A 20,600-nucleotide genomic window follows, 5' to 3' on the forward strand; every position below is an offset into this window, starting at 1 on the left:
TAAAACAGTATTTCTGTATATTTACTCTGTTCTTGTATTTTTTTTCCCTAAAAAAGTGTGGAAATTTAGCCAGAGATTAAACCCGGATTTAGACACACCTAGCAGATCAGCTACTCTAAAAAGGAGCATTTAAGCAGACAAAAAAATTTCCTGAAAATGGCCCTTGAAGATTTCAGGGTTAGCTTTTAATAAAAAAAATTAAAAATGTAAGAAGCTAGGTATTGTACTCCATCTGGTCTTGTTCTGAACCAAAAAGCCAACATGAGTTGAATCCATGATTTCTAAGAGGCAAGCTGTATATGCTATTCAGAATATGAAGCCTAGAGTAAATAAGCATTTGGTGACTGCAATATTCACGTCATGAAGTAATTTTGCGTTGATGGATGGATGATCAGAATTTAACCAGATGTTTGCATTAAAGCAAATACTTCTATTCTTACCAATGAGAAACAAAACGCATATTCCAAAATTACGAATATTCATCACATTATAATATCTCCTGTGTTTTCTGAATATTCATTGATCACCACTTGTTACTCAGATACTTGATATAATTTTTGGAGCATATTAGAAAAATCTCTCTAAACACCTAAGAAACCTCTTCCCTGAAGAAGGAACTTTGATGCAAACACTGGCAAGTACTAGAAACAAATTGTCTTCCATTGGAGAGGATGTGAAATAAAGATGTATTACGTCCATAAGTCTTTTCAACATCTACACAGGATTTACTCTGAGCCAAGTCCTGAAATGCAATGACAAGGTAGAACGAATTAACACGCTTAACTGAATACAAATTTTGAATATACATTAATGATGCAATATGCTCGTATATGTATATAAGCAGAGGATTTCTAAAGCCATGCTGCTTCACACTTTCACTATCTGCATTTCCCTGACGTTTATTTTGTTTATCAGTGAAGCTGTTCTTGTTCCAACAGTTGATCCATCATTAACTACGATTCTCACAAGTGTCCTTTTTGAATCATTTCTTGTTTCACATAGGGAAAATAATTTGAACTTGGTGAAGCTGATTGGCTTTCAGGAGGCCAAACTGCAAATCACTGACAAGCTGAGCTGTCAAGCACTGCTGAACTCTTGACTCCCACCCTTGTTTTCAGTCTTTAGTTATTAATTATGGCTCTGTGCTTGCAGTGCCTTTTCCGAAGCTGGGCTCCCCAGCCTTGCAGAGGGTGGTAGATGTCAGCAGGGCTTTATGGGGCCGTCAGACGTGGGGCTGCAGCAGACCCATGGAGCAACGCTAATTCCCATGAGGCAGCCTGTGCTGATCTAAGAGCAGCTGCTCCTGAAAGGCTCTGAAGGAAAAACAAGGATATGAGTTAATTTGCTAGTACTGGAGGGCAAACACAAATTACCCAGTGTTTTGTAACTGTACGAGCTGTTGCACATGGCAAGCCACTAGCCGCACGCTTTGTCTCAGGCCCTGCCGCTCTTGCCGACGGTCGATCATGAGAGGCCTCCGGCATCCCGTGGCAGGGAAGCCGTGCAGGGGCACTGCAGCACGGCTGGGCCGAGGTGCCCAGGAGGCAGAGGGAAGCTCTGTGGAGAGTGAGGCCCGAGGGCGTGAGGGGGAAGCCTCCTGCAATGGAGGCCCAATGCGAGGCTGACTCCCGAAGACCAGCCCATGCAGGTAGGCCCCAAGCGTAGGAAGAGGCTCATGTATTTTAAAGGACAGATACTTAACAGGGCACCCAGCAGCGGGGTTGCTGCTGGGTCAGGGCATAGAGGAAAGCGCAGGACATAAGTCATGAGGCGACAAGGAGCTCGGCATGGCTGCCCGCTGCACACCCAGCCTGGAGGACCAACACCCACCCTGCCCCATGCAGGTCTTGTCTTTCCGGCTGGTATCTATGGTTCGCTCCCGCGGGGCGCAGCCCGACGGGCGGGGCGCATGCGCAGCGCCTCGCCGCGCCGGCCGGCTCCACATTGGCGGAAGGGCGAGCGGAGAGCTGGCGGGGAGATGGACGGTGCTGGCAGGGAGGAGCTGGGTGAGGCGTGCTCTGCGGCCTGGCGGCGGGAGCAGCCGAGGGGCAGCGGGATGGTGGCTCACCGCGGGGCGGAGAGGAGGGAGCGTGAGCGTGAAGAGCGGCCGGCCAACTTCCACCCCCCTCCCATCGAGGCGGAGTGGTTCGGCCCACGGGGGATGCGCTGCAGCGCTCAGCGCATCGAGGCGGGCGGGATGAACCATCCCACCTGGGGGAGGGGTGGGCCCTGTCCTGCCTCTCCTCCGCGTCAGGTCGCCGGCGGCCTGGGCCTCCCCATCGCAGCCCGCCGGGGACGGGGAGGCGGGTGGCGAGGGCTGAGCGCCCCGGAGCAGGGCCGGCGGCACCTGGGGCCGGGCGGGGCTGAGGGAAGCGGAGCGCGGCGCAGGGAGGGAGGGAGACCCTCTCCCTCAAAGCGGGAGACCCGGCCGGGGGCTCTCCTCAGCGGGGCAGCGGGCAGAGAGCGGGCTGCGGCCCCGCTTCGCGGAAACCCGCCGCTCAGGGCGGCAGGGGCGGTTCCCTGAAGGCGTTAGTCTCACTTGGCTGGCTCTTGATTTCATTGGGAAGTCACGGTGTTGCATAGAAGTTCAGGAAATACTTTCTCTTTGCATCGTTAGGTGATGCTTTTATCTACGATGAAAGGTTGTGTGGGTTTTTTTTTTTTGTGTGTGTGTGTGTTGATATATTAGCTGTATTTATTGGAGATTACTCTTCGGACCTTTAAATCTGATTGTGGGAGGGCGCATATTTGTTCACCTCTCAATTTTTCTGTCCGTAGATGGACAAGAGATAACTCGTAGTGGGTTTAGTTGTATAGGTGATTCTGGGCTGGACTGGGCAGACTGAAAGCCTCATGTCAAAGCTGTGTACCACTGTAATCTCGAGAATGCGTGCTGTCCAGTGGTAATGATGGGAAGCAGGAGATGTGCTTCAGATTTTATTGTCCCAGAGGCTGATCCCTCTTGCAATGACAGATTGCCACCTCTGGAGCAAAGGTGGCAGAAAGAAATTTTAGCTCCCCCCCCCCCCGCCCCCCCCCAAATTTCACAGATCTGACAGTTTCTCTGTTAGAAATGGGAGTAACTGTTTAAAAATGCAGATCAACACCTAGTAAGATTTCAGAAGTTTTGTACATGGTTTGGTCCTATTGAATACTTAATAAAATTTAAATCTTACCAATGTGTCATCACTTGAAAGTGTGTTAATCATGTAGAAATGCGTAGCTTGGTTTAGACAGGACAGTGGGTTATTTAAGACTAACATCTTTCCAAATAAATGATCCATTGTGAGTGGGGATAAACATGCTCCTCTGAAAGTGTATAATAACCTATGGAGACCAGTGTACGCTTTGGTTTAATAATTCAGATGTCTCATTTTATTAGCCTTCTGGATTTGACAGTTACGATGCAAAAGCAAACAGTTCTTTCTGCTTACTGAGTGGCATTATTGACTTTCAGCATTTGTTTAGAAATAACCATTCTCAAGATTAATAAATTCTAGCATAAAGCAGAATAAATCTACTTTATTAAGTTACAGTCTGTAATGAAGAGAAATAAATGACACAAAGATATATTTTCCAAAGAAAAATAACTGTACCAAGCATAGCTTTAAAGTTCTTGAAAAACAAACACAACAAAAGCTAATGCTAACTTTTACTATTCTGAAAAATGTAATTATTAGTATATAATAGGAATTTTTAAACCAGATGAGTTTTCCTTTTAAATTTTGATTCTGGAAAATACATTTTCATTTGAGGTTTTTTTTTTTTTGTTCTTTTGTCTCTTGTATGCAGTAGGAGTTGTGGTAGTAGAAAATAAAAAGAGCTGGCTTGTGTGTGGTTGAATGGGATTATCTGTTAGCTCCCCCTTGAACTAGAAAAAGCTACAAAAGTTTTTCAGTCTTGACAAGCATGCCCCTAGCACTACCATTCATAGTCACTTTGTGTTGATCCATAATTTCCTTGGCGGTTGTGGAAGCACATGACTGAATAACGTGGCAGATCCTGCCGGATTCGCGTGTGTTTGGTGGACAACGCTGTACTTTATAGTTTGATGCCTTCTGGAGGAATGCTGGGAAGGTTATTTACAGGCTGAAGTTTGGGGAGTGGAGAAATAGGTATTTCTTTCTGTGGTTGAGGGAGTAACTGAGAGTTACATGGCGAGCTGCTTACTGAGCCAGTTGCAGGTTCTGAAAATAGTTAGTGACAATGTTTTCTTTTAACTAATTTTTTCTTGAGAGCCCTGGTTCAGAACGCTGAATTGAAAAGCTCTGCTATTGAGAGACTTGATCACTAATCTTGTCCCATAAGAGCAGCCACAGGCTTGGTTAGGTGATAGAGGCTCTGGGCATGCCCTCAGGGTCATAAATATGGCATTCTATAGCCTGTGAGAAAATATGAGCATAAACCCCCATTTTAGGCTAGTGTGTAGATTATGTGGTTCTGATTTTTCTCTTTTATACAGCAGTCAAAAGAGCTGCTTATTAAATTGAATCTGTATCCCTATTACAGAGGCACTGGGTCACCCGCTCTTTAATAAACACATTTCACAGGACTGTGAGTCTTGTGCTGTGTTTCTGGCCATGCTAGCATGTTCTTGTGTAGAAGCTGTGACTAAGCAGTGAAGTAGCTATAAGATCCCCTTTGCCTACTGCTTTTTGCCAAGCATTTAATATACATGTGAAGTGGTGCTCCAACAAGACCTATGTGTTCCTTCTGCCATAAATGAGTAAAAGCAGCTGACATAAACAATGATGAGCTATATCCTGTCCCCCAAATCTTTTTATGCTTGTATGTCAAATCCAGTTCTTTCTGTTTGATGACACTGACTCCAAAACCCTCATGGAAAAAAAACAGATCATATTGCCAAATTGGATTTGGAAAAGGGGTTTTAGGTAGGAGTTTGTCTGGGAGGTGACCTTCTCTGAAGGAACAACGGGAGGTTGTATTTGGCTTTGTTTTTAATATGTCCTTTGCCTTTAACTTGCTGTGCAGCCCTGGCAAACTGCTTCATCCTTTTGTCTCTGTTTCACTCATAAAATGAAAATGACAGAGATTAGTTTTGTCCCTTGTGGTGCTAAGAGGTTCAGTTAATTTTGGAATTGTTAATTGCTTGAGCAGTATAGAAAAATTAACTAAAAGTTCTCGGCAAAAATTAATTTCTTTGCAGAGCTTTTGAACGAAGGGATTACTTGAGTGTGCTATAAAGGCTTTAGAATTAAGTACATTTAGTAACAGTTCAAAGGTTTCTTTGGCAATATGTCCATAAATGTTGGCAAGATGCTGGCAAATTCTAGGAGATAGAAAAATACATTTGAAGATACAAAACTGGAAATAACTGGTCATAACAATGTAAACACTACAGATTTAATCTCGCTGTGTAACTAGCGGTTGACTAGTGATTGAAATTCTTCAGAGGACTTTGAGGATATAATGTTGATGTTTATGCATGATTATAGTGTGACGTTTAGCTGTAATGAATCAGTGATTTAACTCTCCAGTGGGGTAAGGAATCAGTTTAACATTGCAGTGGTAATTTTGGGAGAAGTTGAAATGCACTTTGTGTTGCCTTGTGTGGTGGGTTGACCCTGGCTGGATGCGCCAAAGCTGCTCTGTCACTCCCCTCCTCAGCTGGACAGGGGAGAGAAAATATAACGAAAGGCTCATGGGTCGAGATAAGGACAGGAGATCACTCAGCAATTACTGTCATGGGAAAAACAGACTCAACTTGGGGGATTAATTTAATTTATTACCAATCAAAATCAGAGTAGGGTAATGAGAAATAAAATGGAATCTTAAAACACCTTCCTCCCACCCCTCCCTTCTTCCCAGGCTCAACTTCACTCCGGATTTCTCTACCTCCTCCCCCCAGCAGCGCAGGGGGACAGGGAATGGGGGTTGTGGTCAGTTCATCACACATCGTCTCTGCAGCTCCTTCCTCCTTGCACTCTTCCTGTGTTCCAGCGTGGGGTCCCTTCCCACAGAAGACAGTCCTCCATGAACTGCTCCAATGTGGGTCCCTTCCAGGGGGTGCAGTCCTTCAGGGACAGACTGCTCCAGCGTGGGTCCCTCACGGGGTCACAAGTCCTGCCAGCAAACCTGCTCCAGTATGGGCTCCTCTCTCCACGGGTCCACAGGTCCTGCCAGGAGCCTGCTCCAGCGTGGGCTTCCCGTGGGGTCACAGCCTCCTTTGGGCACAGCCACGTATCTGCTCCACCATTAACCTCCATGGGCTGCAGGGGGACAGCCTGCCTCACCATGGGCTTCACCATGGGCTGCAGGGGAATCTCTGCTCCGGCACCTGGAGCACCTCCTCCCCCTCCTTATTCACTGACCTTGGTGTCTGAAGAGTTTTTTCTTTCATATATTCTCAGTCCTTTCTCTGGCTGCTGTTGTTGCACAGTTTTCTTTTCCCCTTCTTAAATACGTTATCCCAGAGGTGCTACCACTGTTGCTGATGGGCTCAGCTTCAGCCAGCAGCGGGTCTGTCTTGGAGCTGGCTGGCATTGGCTCTATTGGGCGTGGTGGAAGCTTCTAGCAGCTTCTCACAGAAGCCACCGCTGTAGCTGCCCCCCCGCTACCAAAACCTTGCCATGCAAACTCAATACACCTTGGTTGATAGTAGCAGTACCGGCAGAGTTTTTTGGTGTCCTTCTTACATAGGTGTTCAGAGAAGAAAGCAGAAACAGAGACAAATACTTAAATAACTGTTAAAGGCAATCTGAAGATAACATTTGATCTGAAAAGACGTTTCTGGTGGCACGAGGAGAAAGGGAATTCATATTAGCTGCAGGAAAGACAGGGCTGAAAATTGACTGGTACTTTGGGTAAGTAAAAACAAAAGGGTGTGTAGAAGTGAATTTCCTCATTCTTAGTTCTGCTGAATAAAGATGATACAAAATTTTCAGTGAGTCCTGTGACTGAGCACTGAATTGGATCTTTAACAGTGTATGGTGTTTGGACGCAGTCTGGACAGCTTGGTGGAGCATGGACCTAAGGCAGGCTGAGGTGTCCTCTGCACCATGTGCTTTGTGAGGTAGCAGGCAGCCAACTTCACCTGTGATTCAGGTATGGCATGCATATGCTGTTCTTGTAGTTGGAGTCTGAGATCATTTTTAAACTGCACATATTGGACTTTTCCAGGAAGAAATCAAAGTCAGTGTGTGTATTCCATGGTGATTTTCTGTCAGTGACTGTGGACTTTCCAGAATAGTTAATTTCAGGCTAGGTCCAAGTATGCGAAGCACTTGCTGTTCTACTTTGTGAGTACGTGCCTGCTTTATAGGGCAGAGAATGCTCAAGCGTTCTTGCCTGGTGTGCTCTAGACCACAAGTTTGGATCCATTAAATTTGGGTGTTACAGAAATCTGGATGTCAGTGTGAGTATGGACTGTGCAGTAGGGACATAGCCACAGAATTCCAACAGTAGAGATCTATTATCACATGAAAAGCCATGCTTAGAAAGTTGCGTGATCCAAACCTTGTATTATGTCCCAGTACTATTACTGTTAATGGATTCATATGTTTCAGGCCAAAGCTATACACCAGTCAGGGGATAAAGGAGGGATGATGGGGAAAAGAGGCAATTCAAGAGCATTTATATGGCTACAATAGTGACCAAATATCATTGTTGGAGTATTTTATATAATGCAGTATTTCGGGGGAACCTGTAGCAAGTGTAGTTACCACAATATGAGTTGGTGCTGATTGCTGTTACCTGTGTTTTAAAACTCTTCTAGTAGAATTTATTCTCAAATGAGCTATTATGTTAGAACAGGATCAGCGAACTGCCAGCCTGAGTGTACCGATAGGAAGTGGATATTCTGAGGTCTAATTTAAACTATTTCTGAGAACATGGGTAAATAGTTGACCTAATCTACTCTAGTTCCCTCCTTATCTGTTGTGCAGGACTGGTATGCTAAAGGACGGTTGAAGAGATTTCAAGCTACTGTTATCATGGTTATGTACTGGTCCCACAGGACAAAAAACGTGCATAAATGGATGTATATTTTAAAGGGTTATTGTTCTGTGGAGTCTTACAGGCACAGTGTTCTACTGGGTGCTTGGTCTAAAATCAGATTCTTTCACTCTAGATTTAATTTCTTCAGAAGAAGTCTTGGATTTCTACTGTTTTTTCTGCTGACCTGCAAATATATTTTAGAGGCAAGAGATTTAGTCTGTGGCAGTACACAAAATTTCTCAAGACTTACTATGACCTATACACATAAAGGACACATAACTTTAATTTGTGTTGTATGGGGTAGTGTATTTAAAAATAGTAATGTTTTTCTCTACTGTTGTCTATATAAAGTTCAAATCTGCTGCTTTGAATCTTGTTTTTAAAAAATGATTTTTTTTGTTTCCAGGCATATGCTCAGACAAATAAATGTCTGTGTAATACCTGAGTTAGGATAAATGCGTCTCATCTGGTAAAAAAGGCCAGGCATAGAAGATAATTAATTAAGCCTCCTACTGTGCTCTAGTTGCGTGCAATTTTGCTGCGGTTGTGACCAGCTACCACATCAGAGAAAATCTGATGGCAATGATGTTGGAGCTTTGGAAGGCCTGATTGTATTTTTGAGATGCATTAGATTAACTTTTTTTCTTTTTTCTTTTATGGATTATCCATTTGATCAGTGCTTTAGAAGTACAGCAGTGTGGTAAACTAACAGCAATAAAATCAGTTACATAATGCAATTAAGGTTGGCAAAGATTGTAAAAAGAAACATATACAGATGTTTGTTTTAATTGAATGCAGCTTTAAAAAGCTTTTTAGTGGGACATATGGGGAAAATCACCTTCTTTCTCTGTGGTCATAGACACATTTTCAATGTTTAAGTAAGGTGAAATCTTCCCTTCTTTCTGGAACAGCCGGTGCTACGTTCTTCACATCAGCAAATTCCCTGTAAAAACATTGTTTAGACACTTACCAGCTTGGCACGTGAGTGTTGTCTGGCTTCTTCTGCTTAGCTGTGTTTGAAACAAGCATGTTTGAAGAAATGCCTAAGATCCTGACATTCTATTAACTTTTCTAGACATTCAAGTCTTAGTTCGTTTCAACCTGTAGACCAGTGATGATGGACAGATTAGCATGATGTGCTGCAAGCAGAATGTAGGTAACTGTAATATGTATCAGAAAGTGGTATGTGTGCAGAAGACTTTCAGTTCTTGCATGTAGTGACTATGGAATAGCAGCTGCTCCTTTCAAATAGAGGGTTCCATGCTATTGGGACTCAAGTTTTATATGAAATGTGTTGCCTTCTACATCGAGCCACTTCATAAATAAAACTTTAATGTAGTTTTTCAAAGTAAATATTTTTTATGATGCATTGCTTTTCTGTCGTTATCAGTGATAGCTCATGGCTTTCAGCTGGGAAGGCATTTGAGTATGAATTTGGGATGTTGTATTGCCTAAGTGACACTAATAAAATAGCAGAATGGTCTGGGAAAACAGATACTAAAAAATAGGTAGCTTATACCTCCCCAGGATTTGGAAATATTCAAACCAGCATGATAAACGTATGTGCTGGTTTTGACTGGGATGGAGTCAGTTTTTTCCGCAGTAGCTAGTATGGGGCTATGTTTTAGATTTGTGCTGAAAACTGTGGATAATGCAGGGATGTTTTCATTATTGCTGAGCAGTACTCACACACAGTCAAGGCCTTTTCTGCTTCTCACCCCACCCCACCAGCGAGTAGGCTGGGGGTGCATAAGGAGTTGGGAGGGGACACGGCTGGGACAGCTGGCCCCAACTGACCAAAGGGCTATTCCATACCATATGGCGTCATGCTCAGCGTATAAAGCTGAGCATGATGTCATATGGTACGGAATATCATATGATATGACGTCATATGGTATGGAAGAAGAAGGAAGGGGGGGACATTCGGAGTGATGGCGTTTGTCTTCCCAAGTCACCGTTAGGCATGATGGAGCCCTGCTTTCCTGGAGATGGCTGAACACCTGCCTGCCGATGGGAAGGAGTGAATGAATTCCTTGTTTTGCTTTGCTTGTGTGCGCGGCTTTTGCTTTACCTATTAAACTGTCTTTATCTCAACCCACGAGTTTTCTCACTTTTACTCTTCTGATTCTCTCCCCCATCCCACTGGGGGAGAGTGAGTGAGCGGCTGTGTGGTGCTTAGTTGCCAGCTGGGGTTAAACCACGACAACATATTCAGGCAGCATTTTTACCCTGAAAGGATGGTCAGGTACTTTACCCAAGTGGCTTAAGTTAAAAAGTGGGACCTATATTAAATTCACTGTTGCCTTCCTTTTTGGTTAAGATGATTGTGTGGTGTGGAAAACTTTGCAGTGATGAAGGAGCACAACTATGCTTGAAGAGGTCTAAAGTTGGAATAAGAAAATATGCCGAGAGCACATGCTTACAGTTGTTTTTCTTGCCTGTGAGAGACTGTGTGCTGTGCTGTAGTTCAGAGAACTCCATTGTGTTTTTTGCAGTTTTATGGGACTTCCTGAATCTTACCAATGAATCTTGAGAGGGCACACTGTCTGGAGAAAGCTTCAATTACAGAAGAGCATATAGCAAAAGGCATAAGGAGAAGTTACAAAGAAAATCTTATAGATGTTTGTATTGTATGCAGAAAAAATGAATAGTTACAAGGCTGAGAAGAAATGTAATGTAATGGAAGCAAGTGCAAAAAAGTGAAAACAATCAAACCTGAAGTTTTTATGTGGTATTTTGATACAGAGATAATTTAGTGGATCCAGCCGAGAATGCCTTGATGAAAAAGAAGAACATGTTGTAAAAGTTGTGCATGCTTGAAGGTCATTTATCTGGGAAATCATTTAAGTGAAAGCTGAAGAAATAGCATGAGGACAAAATATTCCATCGCAAAAATTCAGGGCCAGTAAAGGCTAGTGTATGTGACTCGTGCATAGCTATACTTTTTGCTTGTGGAGGGGAACTTTTTCTCTCTGTGTGGTAGTAGTACACGATTGGAAATGCAAAATCTCTCCTCATGCAAACTTTAAAAAAGTGATATGATGATACTGATGTTAGCTTAGGAAATGGTATAAAAATTACCACCATATGTGATCTTCCTCTGCTCTGCTCTGGTGAGACCCCCACCTGGAGTACTGCATCCTGCTCTGGGGCCCCCAGCACAAGAAAGACAGGGACCTGTTGGAGTGGGTCCAGAGGAGGGCCCCAAAAATGCTGAGAGGGATGGAACACCTCTCCTACGGAAAAAGGCTGAGATAGTTGGGGTTGTTTGGCCTGGAGAAGAGAAGGGATACCTCATTTCAGCCTTTTAATACTTAAAGGGGCTTATAAGAAGGATGGAGAGAGACTTTTTACCAGGGCCTGTAGTGATAGGAGAAGGGGCAAGGGTTTTAAACTGAAAGAGGGTAGATTTAGATTGGACATTAAGGAGGAAATTTTTTTCGCTGAGGGTGGTGAGGCACTGGAAGAGGTCGCCCAGCAAAGTTGTGGATGCCCTGACTGGAAGTGTTCAAGGCCAGGTTGGATGGGGCTTTGAGCAACCTGGTCTAGTGGAAGGTGTCCCCACCCCATGGCAGGGGCATGGAACAAGATGATATCTAAAGGTCATAAACCTTTAAAGGTTTATATTGACTATAGGTATAGACTAAAAAAAAATTTGCATATAATGTCTTTTGGTGGAGAAGCTGGTTATCTTTCTTTTGGATTGTTATACTAGGTCACGGTTGGTTGCAGTCTCGAGGAGTAAATTGTATAGTGAAAATTGTATGTGAAAGAGACTTAAAAACTGCATCATGATCATGTAGATGTCGCCTTAAAACTCAGGTTTACTATTATCGATATCAGGCAGAGAAATAGTCTACTACCCAAGTGACCTGCTGTTTGTCCAGGAGGCATCCCTGAAAAGCATAGTGGTTACTGATACTTCAAATAGCAAAGGATTTTTTTCCCCGTAAGAATTAATGCATTGGAAGTGGTGGTGCATGAAGGGACTTAAGAATTTAAATATACGAGGACGGTATCTGTGATGTGAAGGGTGGAGAGGCAGGAACAGGCTCATCAGCTAGGGCAGAGGCTGGCTTCTTGAAATGGATCACTGGTGTAAATCTTGTAGTGTGAGCTTTCTTCTTGCCTCTTTGAGAAGGCAGTAATGAAAACATAAGCAATCATCTCGCTCCTGAACGAAGATCAGGTAAGTCAACTGAGACAAAGATGAAGAAAAGGGGTAATGGTCAGGCATTTAGTCTCATAGATGAAGAGGCTGGCTTCTCTCTGAATGATGATTCAGTCTGGAAAGACAGCATCTCCTCCATTTCACGGGTTATCTGTCATCCTTCGTAGTCTTCCATGACAAATACAATGAATTTAAATAAATCAGGATAGTATATTTTGTCTGACCTGCATATATCTTCCTTCTATTCCATTAATTCTTACATCAAAAAATGCTTTGCTTTTTGTCATAATTGGTCAACTGCTGTGTGGGACAAATGAGCTTATGGCTCAAGATCAGAGGTAAGGCCAGCCAGAGGAATGGAAAGGTGAGTGTCTGCTACAGACCACCAAGTCAGGAAGAAGAGGTGGATGAAGCCTTCTTTAAACAACGGAAAGAAGCCTTCTGTTCACAGGTCCTGGTCCTTATAGGGGACTTTTACTACCTAATACCTCCTAGGGAGGCAATGTGGCAGGGCCCAAGGAATTAAAGATTTTTCTGGAGTGTTTGTAGGATGATGATTTCTTTCATGCCATGCTTAATGAGCCAGCTAGGGAAAACGTGTTGCTGGTTCTGCTACTCATGAATATGGAAGAAGATGGATGGCAGCCTTGGCTGCAGTGACAATGGATGATGAAGTTGAAGATCCTGAAAGGAAGGAAGGCGAGTTCCAGATTAAAGTATGCTCTGTGAGGTTGAACAGAATCACAGAATCGTATAGGTTGGAAAAGACCTTTAAGATCATCGAGTCCAGCCATAAACCTAACACTACCAAGACCACCACTAGACCATGTCCCTAAGCACCTCATCCAAACATCTTTTAAATACCTCCAGGGATGGCGAACGTATGCGTGTTCAGGTCATCTTGACCAAGAGTCTAGTAAGAGTATAGTAAACATTTTTGCTCTGTTTATTTTGTAATGGTAGAGTGGAAAGTAAGAACTGAATTGTGTATCTCTCTAGTGTACACAGGGAAGAAACCTTTCTTTTTATGATGTAACCTAGAATTCACATAGATGCTATGCATTAGTTTCTAAATAGCTGCTCTTTTATTTTCCTGCCAGAGTAGAACCCAGAAAAATTCAGTGCATTTTGCAAGTCTGTGCTGTTCTTTGGTGACAAAGAAGTAGGTAACTTCTTTGACAGTGTCTGGTGGAATACCGATAACTAGGAAAAATAGACTTGAACTTCTTTGAAAGTTCTCTAAATATCTTTAAAATTTATTGCAGTTAAAGATTTTGATACTGAAATCTTGTTCTGTAGTGCTTCAAATTTTTGTTTGTTTGAAGATGTTTCTAGTGTGAATTAAATCTACCAGTTATTGCAAATACGTGTATTTTGCTTTGGGCTTATTTGGTACAATGTTTCATATGCATTTGTGGAATGTAGTGAAATAATCAGGGCTGGTATTTACATAGATGACAGAATAAACCATGAAAACACTCAAAAGCAATCTTGTTTAAGGACAGCCTACTCTGAAGCAGTCCTTCAGTAAGCTACAAAACTACTTCACAGGAAAAGTTAAAAATGACAAATGGTTTAAAAAAATAACTTTAAAAAATAGCACAGTAGGTGAACTGAGGATGATTAGATTGTAAACTCTTTAGGGCAGAGGCTGTTTTCTTATTTTGCGTTTCTGCAGAGCAGTGAGTTGCTTAGCACTTCTAGACACAACAGTAAGTTAAGTAATTATCAGAGCTGGGATAGTGATAACAATAACCCTTACATGACTAGCTTTAGGCACGGGCAGATGAATTTTTGAGGGACAAAATAATGTCTTTGAAAAATTCTTATTACTTAAAAAATGAGGGGAATGGTTGAGTATGTCTAAATCCATTGTTAAAGGACTATCTTTGTGATCAGAAGAAGGGTCAGGAAGCTGGGAGAAAAGTAAAACGGGACGTCTATAAAATTCAGAGTCTTCGAAGTGTGATCTGGTTGCATGGTAAACAGTGTGGATGTATGTATATATCAAACGTTTCAGTATCAGGCTGGAATGGAAGAAGAGAAATTCACTTTTCTCCCTTGACTCAGCAGTTGCTGATACTTACCAGTGCTGTTGGTCTTAAGAGTCATGCTGGTCCCCTCATACTGCTAAATAGGAACCTTACTTGCTGCATGTTGTCATTATTGTTTAGCATTACAAATAGCATCCTACAAAATGTGATGGAGCCAAAACTGGAAAAGTAATTTAACGATGATTTCTATTATATGTTGCTGAAACTCATGTGATCACAGACTTATATGCTTGTAGTCTGGCTTGTTCCTAGTGGAAACACTTCAGATGGTTAGTTTAGACTCAATATTTTAAAAAATGAAAATGAGTCTGATCACTTGCCTACTGGGTGAAACTTCCAGTGTTGGCACTTTGCTTCCTCTGACCCCTGAGGGGACAGACTTTTACTCCAGAACTAGAGTACGCAGGTCTTGGTGAGTGTCGGATGAGCCCAGCAGTGACTCAGAGCTGAGAGAGGGTGGTCATGGCATCCTCAAGAACTAGTCAACACAATGCTGTGGGAGTAGAGGGGAGGAGCTGCTTTGCTGACCCTTCTTTTGATCAATTCATAGACTATATGCCATGTAGTGAAAGACGATTAAGTCTGTCTTGACTTGTCGACGTGGTTTAGCCCCAGCCGGCAACTAAGCACCACACAGCTGCTCGCTCACTCCCCCCTGGTGGGATGGGGGAGAGAATCAGAAGAGTAAAAGTGAGAAAACTCGTGGGTTGAGATAAAGACAGTTTAATAGGTAAAGCAGAAGCTGCACATGCAAGCAAAGCAAAGCAAGGAATTCACTTCGCTACTTCCCATCAGCGGGCAGGTGTTCAGCCATCTCCAGGAAAGCAGGGCTCTGTCACGCATAACAGTGACTTGGGAAGACAAATCACATCATTCCGAATGTCCCTCCCTTCCTTCTTCTTCCCCAGCTTTATGTACTGAGCATGACGCCATATGGTATGGAATAGCCCTTTGGCCAGTTGGGGTCAGCTGTCCTGGCTGTGCCCCCTCCCAGCTTCTTCTGCACCTGGCAGAGCATGGGAAGCTGAAAAGTCCTTGACTACTGCAGCAACAACTAAAACATATATTATATTATCTATATCTATATTATATCTATATATTTATATCTATATTATCTATATTATATTATCTCTATATTATCAACAGTGTTTTCAGCACAAATCCAAAACATAGCCCCATACCAGCCGCTATAGGGAAAATTAACTCTATCTCGGCTGAAACCAGGACACTTATATAAGTAGAATACCACTGAGTATAAATTTGCTGTACAGTGTGCTTTCTGGTTGAGTCTCTGACCTCTGCTCTCCACTGGGAATCTTTGCTTCTGTCAAGTGCTTTCATTACTGGCTTTCAACTTTATTGACACTAAATTCAGATGACCGTTTGCTGTTTTCACGAGAGTTTGAGCTATGTACTTTTAATTTCAACTACCTGGTTAGCTGCCTTCTGCTTTATAGGATATATTACACTTGATCTGCAGTTTTTCTTTGTAAGTTCCTCTTGCTTAGGTTTGGCTTCAGTGCCCTGCTGATGGGTTAGACATTTTTAAGGTTTCATAAAAACCTTAATGATTTGTTGAATGGCTGTGGTGGGTTCACCCTGGCTGGATGCCAGGTGCCCACCAAGCTGCTCTGTCACTCCCTTCCTCAGCTGGACAGGGGAGAGAAAATGTAACGAAAGACTCATGGGTCGAGATAAGGATGGAGAGATCACTTAGCACTTACCATCATGGGCAAAACAGACCTGACTTGGGGAAATTAATTTATTGCCAATCAAATGAGAGTAGGGTAATGAGAAATAAAACGGAATCTTAAAACACCTTCCTCCCACCCCTCCCTTCTTCCCAGGCTCAACTTCACTCCGGATTTCTCTACCTCCTCCCCCCAGCAGCGCAGGGGGCCAGGGAATGGGAGTTGCGGCCAGTTCATCACACGTTGGCTCTGCCGCTCCTTCCTCCTCACACTCTTCCCCTGCTCCAGTGTGTGGTCCCTCCCATGGGCTGCAGTTCTTAATGAACTGCTCCAGCGTGGGTCCCTTCCAGGGGGTGCAGTCCTTCAGGGACAGACTGCTCCAGTGTGGGTCCCTCATGGGGTCACAAGTCCTGCTGGCAAACCTGCTCCAGTATGGGCTCTTCTCTCCACAGGTCCACAGGTCCTGCAAGGAGCCTGCTCCAACATGGGCTTCCTACCCGGTCTCATCCTCCTTTGGGCACATCCACCTGCTCCGGCGTGGGGTCCTCCATGGGCTGCAGGTGGAGATCTGCTCCACCATTAAGCTCCATGGGCTGCAGGGGGACAGCCTGCCTCACCATGGGCTTCACCACGGGCTGCAGGGGAATCTCTGCTCCGGTGTCTGGAGCACCTCCTCCCCCTCCTTCTTCACTGACCTTGGTGTCTGTGGAGTTTTTTCTTTCATATATTCTTAGTCCTCTCTCTGGCTGCTGTTGTTGTGCAGTTTTATTTTCCCATTCTTAAATACATTATCCCAGAGGTGCTGCCACCATCGCTGATGGGCTCAGCCTTGGCCAGCGGCGGGTCTGTCTTGGAGCCAGCTGGCATTGGCTCTATTGGGCGTTATGGAAGCTTCTAGCAGCTTCTCACAGAAGCCACCGCTGTAGCTGCCCCGCTACCAAAACCTTGCCACACAAACCCAATACAATGGCTAATTTTCAGTACGTTCTGTATTTCCTGTCTGGTTTTGTGCATGTATCTTGTATTCAAATTAAGTAGTAGTTTTTATCAGATTGAGCATAATAACTCCCCAAAATAAAACTCGTATTTGGTAGGTTCATATACCACTATGTACTTTAAAGATGTCAGTTGTCCATACCTTCTTTTGAATGCTTCTGCATTCTCAGCAGTGTTGCAGATTTCACAGGTATTCAGTTAGCATCTATATTTTTCTTACACAATAAATAAGCTTAGTATGGTTAAGGTATTTAATGTTCACTCAAACTATGACATATTTTTGCTTGCTGAATAGTGAAGCATGTTTTGATGTAGCTTTGTGGTATTCTTTTGTGGTATTCTTCAATGTTTTCAGAGTTCCGTGAATAATGTGATAATTCAGTAAGGTATGCTCTTGCACACTTAGAAATACTCAGTAATTTTTTTTTTTAAATAGGGAATGTTAAAATCACAGGGATTTTTTTTTTTTTTGTGAAAATGATGGAAGTTGAGGCTTATTCAACACCTTTTATGACTGGATACTGTGGTAGGCAAGTGTAAGATAAATAATCTTTTTGCTCTTTGCAGGATTTATTTTGCTTAACTGTGGTTAATTTAAAAATGGTTGTAACTTAATCAACACTAAACTGCGTAAGCTTTTAGTTTTGCCTGAAAGCAATTTTGTTCACTGCTGGCTGCTTGCTGTTGCTTGATGCTGTTATTTAGCTGGATGGCAGGATTACATTTGTTGACTGTGGTGGCAGTTTATGCTACTTTAAAAGGTTCATGAAATTGCAGCTTTCAAAGCATGCAGCCTAATTCTGTTACCTTGGTTCTCTTGCCAGTGACTGGAGACATCTTCTGGGGTGCCTATCTTACCTGTCCATTTTAGCATGGGATGAGTTGGGAGGGTGCCTTCACTCACTACTGATAAGAAATGGAGAGTAGCTTAGTTTAACAATAGCTAATAGCAGTTAAGATGAATCTCATCCTTTTGTAACAACGGATGACTTTTCTGTTTTGCTGTATGTTGTATTAGCTTGCAGAATGATCTAAACCATCAAGATTTTGATGATACAAAGTTGTTTTTCTTAATGAAAAACTGTAGCGTTTGGCCATAATAATGATGATGATGATAATAATAATGAGACTGTGCCCCTATAAAGAGAGAGTTTCCTGTGTAAACTTGTGGTGCATGTATCTATCTGCCTAAATCAGTGTCGTAGTTAGTAATGCCCATAAACCTTATGGCATGGCAAAATATTTGAGTCATGTTTTACTGCTAAACTATAAGTTTGTTTCTAATGCTTAATTTGTGTTAACTCTATTGTATAGACATGGAAGTAATGAAGCCGTTAATTGATGAACAAAATTCAGATGGCATCTCAGATGAGGAGCACGAAAATAATTTCCTGCCAGTTGAGAAGCATTACCAGCTTGATAATGAAGAAGGCATTACGTATGCATTACTCCTACGTATCAGCTTGTTAAAAAATGTTGCCTCCAACTTGTTTCTCATGAGTAGTTTACTGAAGTCTTAAGGGGTTTTCTTTCACCCACAGTACAGTTTTGTTGTTACACTTTAGGACTTCGCATAGTTTTGCCAAAAAGCAGCCCATTTTGAGTAGGTGTTCTGTTCTTTGGAAGCTAACGACCTACTGGCTGTAAAATATTCCAGGGTGCCCATTTGTAAAGTGATAGGTTCACTCAAAATCCAACCACTGTTTAAAGAAGATTTTGATTGATTTTATTTTTTCATAAAGAAACTTCAGAAGAATTTGGAAATAATCTATGTTAAAGTTTAATTAGAAGATCTTGTAAAGGGTTGTTGTTTTTGGTTTTTTTTTTTTCCTTTTGATACACTTTGGCTGTCAGAACTGTGATTTGTAGCTAGTAATTGTTTTGAATGTTATTGATTCTAAAATAACATTGATGAAAATTGGTAATTTTGACTCGGACACAATAAAATTGCACAGCAAATAAACTTTCACAAGCTGGAGGAAGGAACTGAAGATCAGACTTGTATGTTCAGTTGGAGGGAGCTCACATCTAAAGATTAATAAGAACATTCTTTGAATGTGCTGGACTACTTTAAAGTAGTTGAAGTTCACAAATTATCCCTGTATGTTATAAATGATAGAGAATGTGGGTTTGTTTTTGTTTTGTTTTGTTTTTTTTTTCCCCCACCAATCTGAGTGTACTTCTAATGTGACTTTTTCTATTTTTATCCTCAGGTTTATACAAACACTTACGCACCTTCTCAAGGGCAACATTGGAACCGGGCTTCTTGGTCTTCCACTTGCAATAAAAAATGCTGGCATTGTGGTAAGAATTCAGCTATTTTTCATAGATTAGAAAAATTATCTAGAAAGATCTATGGGTATGTGTCTGAGCCTGGAAAACTAAAATCTCGATAGTTTTTGTTTGTCACTACCAACTTCAACAGAATTGTGTTCTATTTTTCCTCTTTGGTTTGGTGAAGTTATTACTGAAAATTGAGAGTTGTTTTTTTTTTTTTAAAGTTGCTACTTCACGCTGCAGACTTTATAGCATGTACTGTATTTTTGCTTAGCAAAAGTGTTTTTCTGTGGAAAACAAAATCTTTGTCAGAAAAAGAGATTTTGATTCACTCAGACTCCTATGATGTCTCATGGGAATTGTTATGGAATTGTCTTATCTTTGTCCAGACTTCTCTCTAGCCAGATCATATGTCCTAGGATGTGGCGTCAGCTTGTTAAATCAATCTTATGTTTCCGCAGAAACAGGGTATAGCACAGGCTAGTTTATACCAGGTAACAAACAACACATTTCCTAAGGCAGGGTAAATTTAATTTAATTTAAAAGAAACCTTTATTGTCATTAACATTGCCACTTTAAAGTGGTTCAATATGCAGTCTTCTCTCTTGACAAATTTCTTTGACAAATATCTTAATGAAGCTTTTAGAGGAGTGAAGTTGTTCTCGCCCATTTGGTATATATGGCTTGATTGCCCCTGAGTAGCCTTCTGTCAAGTAGTGAACTAAAAGTAAGGAATGCCATAAAACATCAGCAGCAAGTCTTCCTCTGAGAGGGGGAAAAAAATCCAGTTGCATAAAATTTTTAATTCTTTATTTATTTGCTACAATGTGAAATTTTTGCATGTAAAGATTTTCCCCCAGCATATTTTTATGAAAAATTCTGTTTATCTCCCATGTCCTCCCTTTTTTTTTTTTCCATACCAGATTGGACCAATCAGCCTTGTGTTCATAGGAGTTATATCTGTTCATTGTATGCACATCTTGGTACGTTGCAGCCACTGTCTATGTCAGAGGTAAATGTGGAACTACTCATTCTCTTGCTGAGTTTGAGTATTAATTTTTCTTTCTTCTTTTCTATTTCTAATTTGTGGCCTACAGAATGTCCTGATGCTGTAGCAGTTTCTTCAAATCAGAATCTTGTACTTCAAAGAAACAACACTCAAATGCTTATCCTGCAACTGTAAATGATAGCTGTGCTTTGTGCAACACTGCTTTAATACATTGAAAAAATATTTATTCTCTGCTCATATGCAAAATTAAGTTGGTTTAACTTGTATTGCCTGGTATCTTGTTCCCTGTCTTAGCTGGCAAATGATCAGATCTTTCTCATTGCGATTTTGATTGCTTAGCTTCAGTCCTTTAGTCCTTCTTTATCTTCATAGTTTCCTTTATAGCTTCTGAATCTTCATAGCTTTGAAAAGTGTCCAGTTTATAAATTACCAATTTATAAGTACTT

At 42.0% G+C, this 20,600-nt stretch overlaps 1 protein-coding gene across 1 annotated transcript in view; it reads left to right on the forward strand.

The window, feature by feature from the left end:
- Positions 1-1,917: 1,917 nt before the first annotated feature.
- Positions 1,918-20,600, forward strand: part of SLC36A4 (solute carrier family 36 member 4) — a 127,736-nt gene continuing 109,053 nt past the window's right edge. Inside the window, exons 1-4 of the mRNA XM_072850739.1 lie at positions 1,918-2,006; positions 18,183-18,306; positions 19,082-19,172; positions 20,069-20,157. Of these exons, the coding sequence (XP_072706840.1) occupies positions 1,979-2,006; positions 18,183-18,306; positions 19,082-19,172; positions 20,069-20,157 (332 nt within the window). The 5' untranslated portion in view covers positions 1,918-1,978. The remainder of the gene's footprint in view (positions 2,007-18,182; positions 18,307-19,081; positions 19,173-20,068; positions 20,158-20,600) is intronic.

The sequence above is a fragment of the Ciconia boyciana genome, chromosome 1, assembly GCF_034638445.1.
Source record: "Ciconia boyciana chromosome 1, ASM3463844v1, whole genome shotgun sequence".
In the NCBI taxonomy this organism is placed as follows: Eukaryota; Metazoa; Chordata; class Aves; order Ciconiiformes; family Ciconiidae; genus Ciconia; species Ciconia boyciana.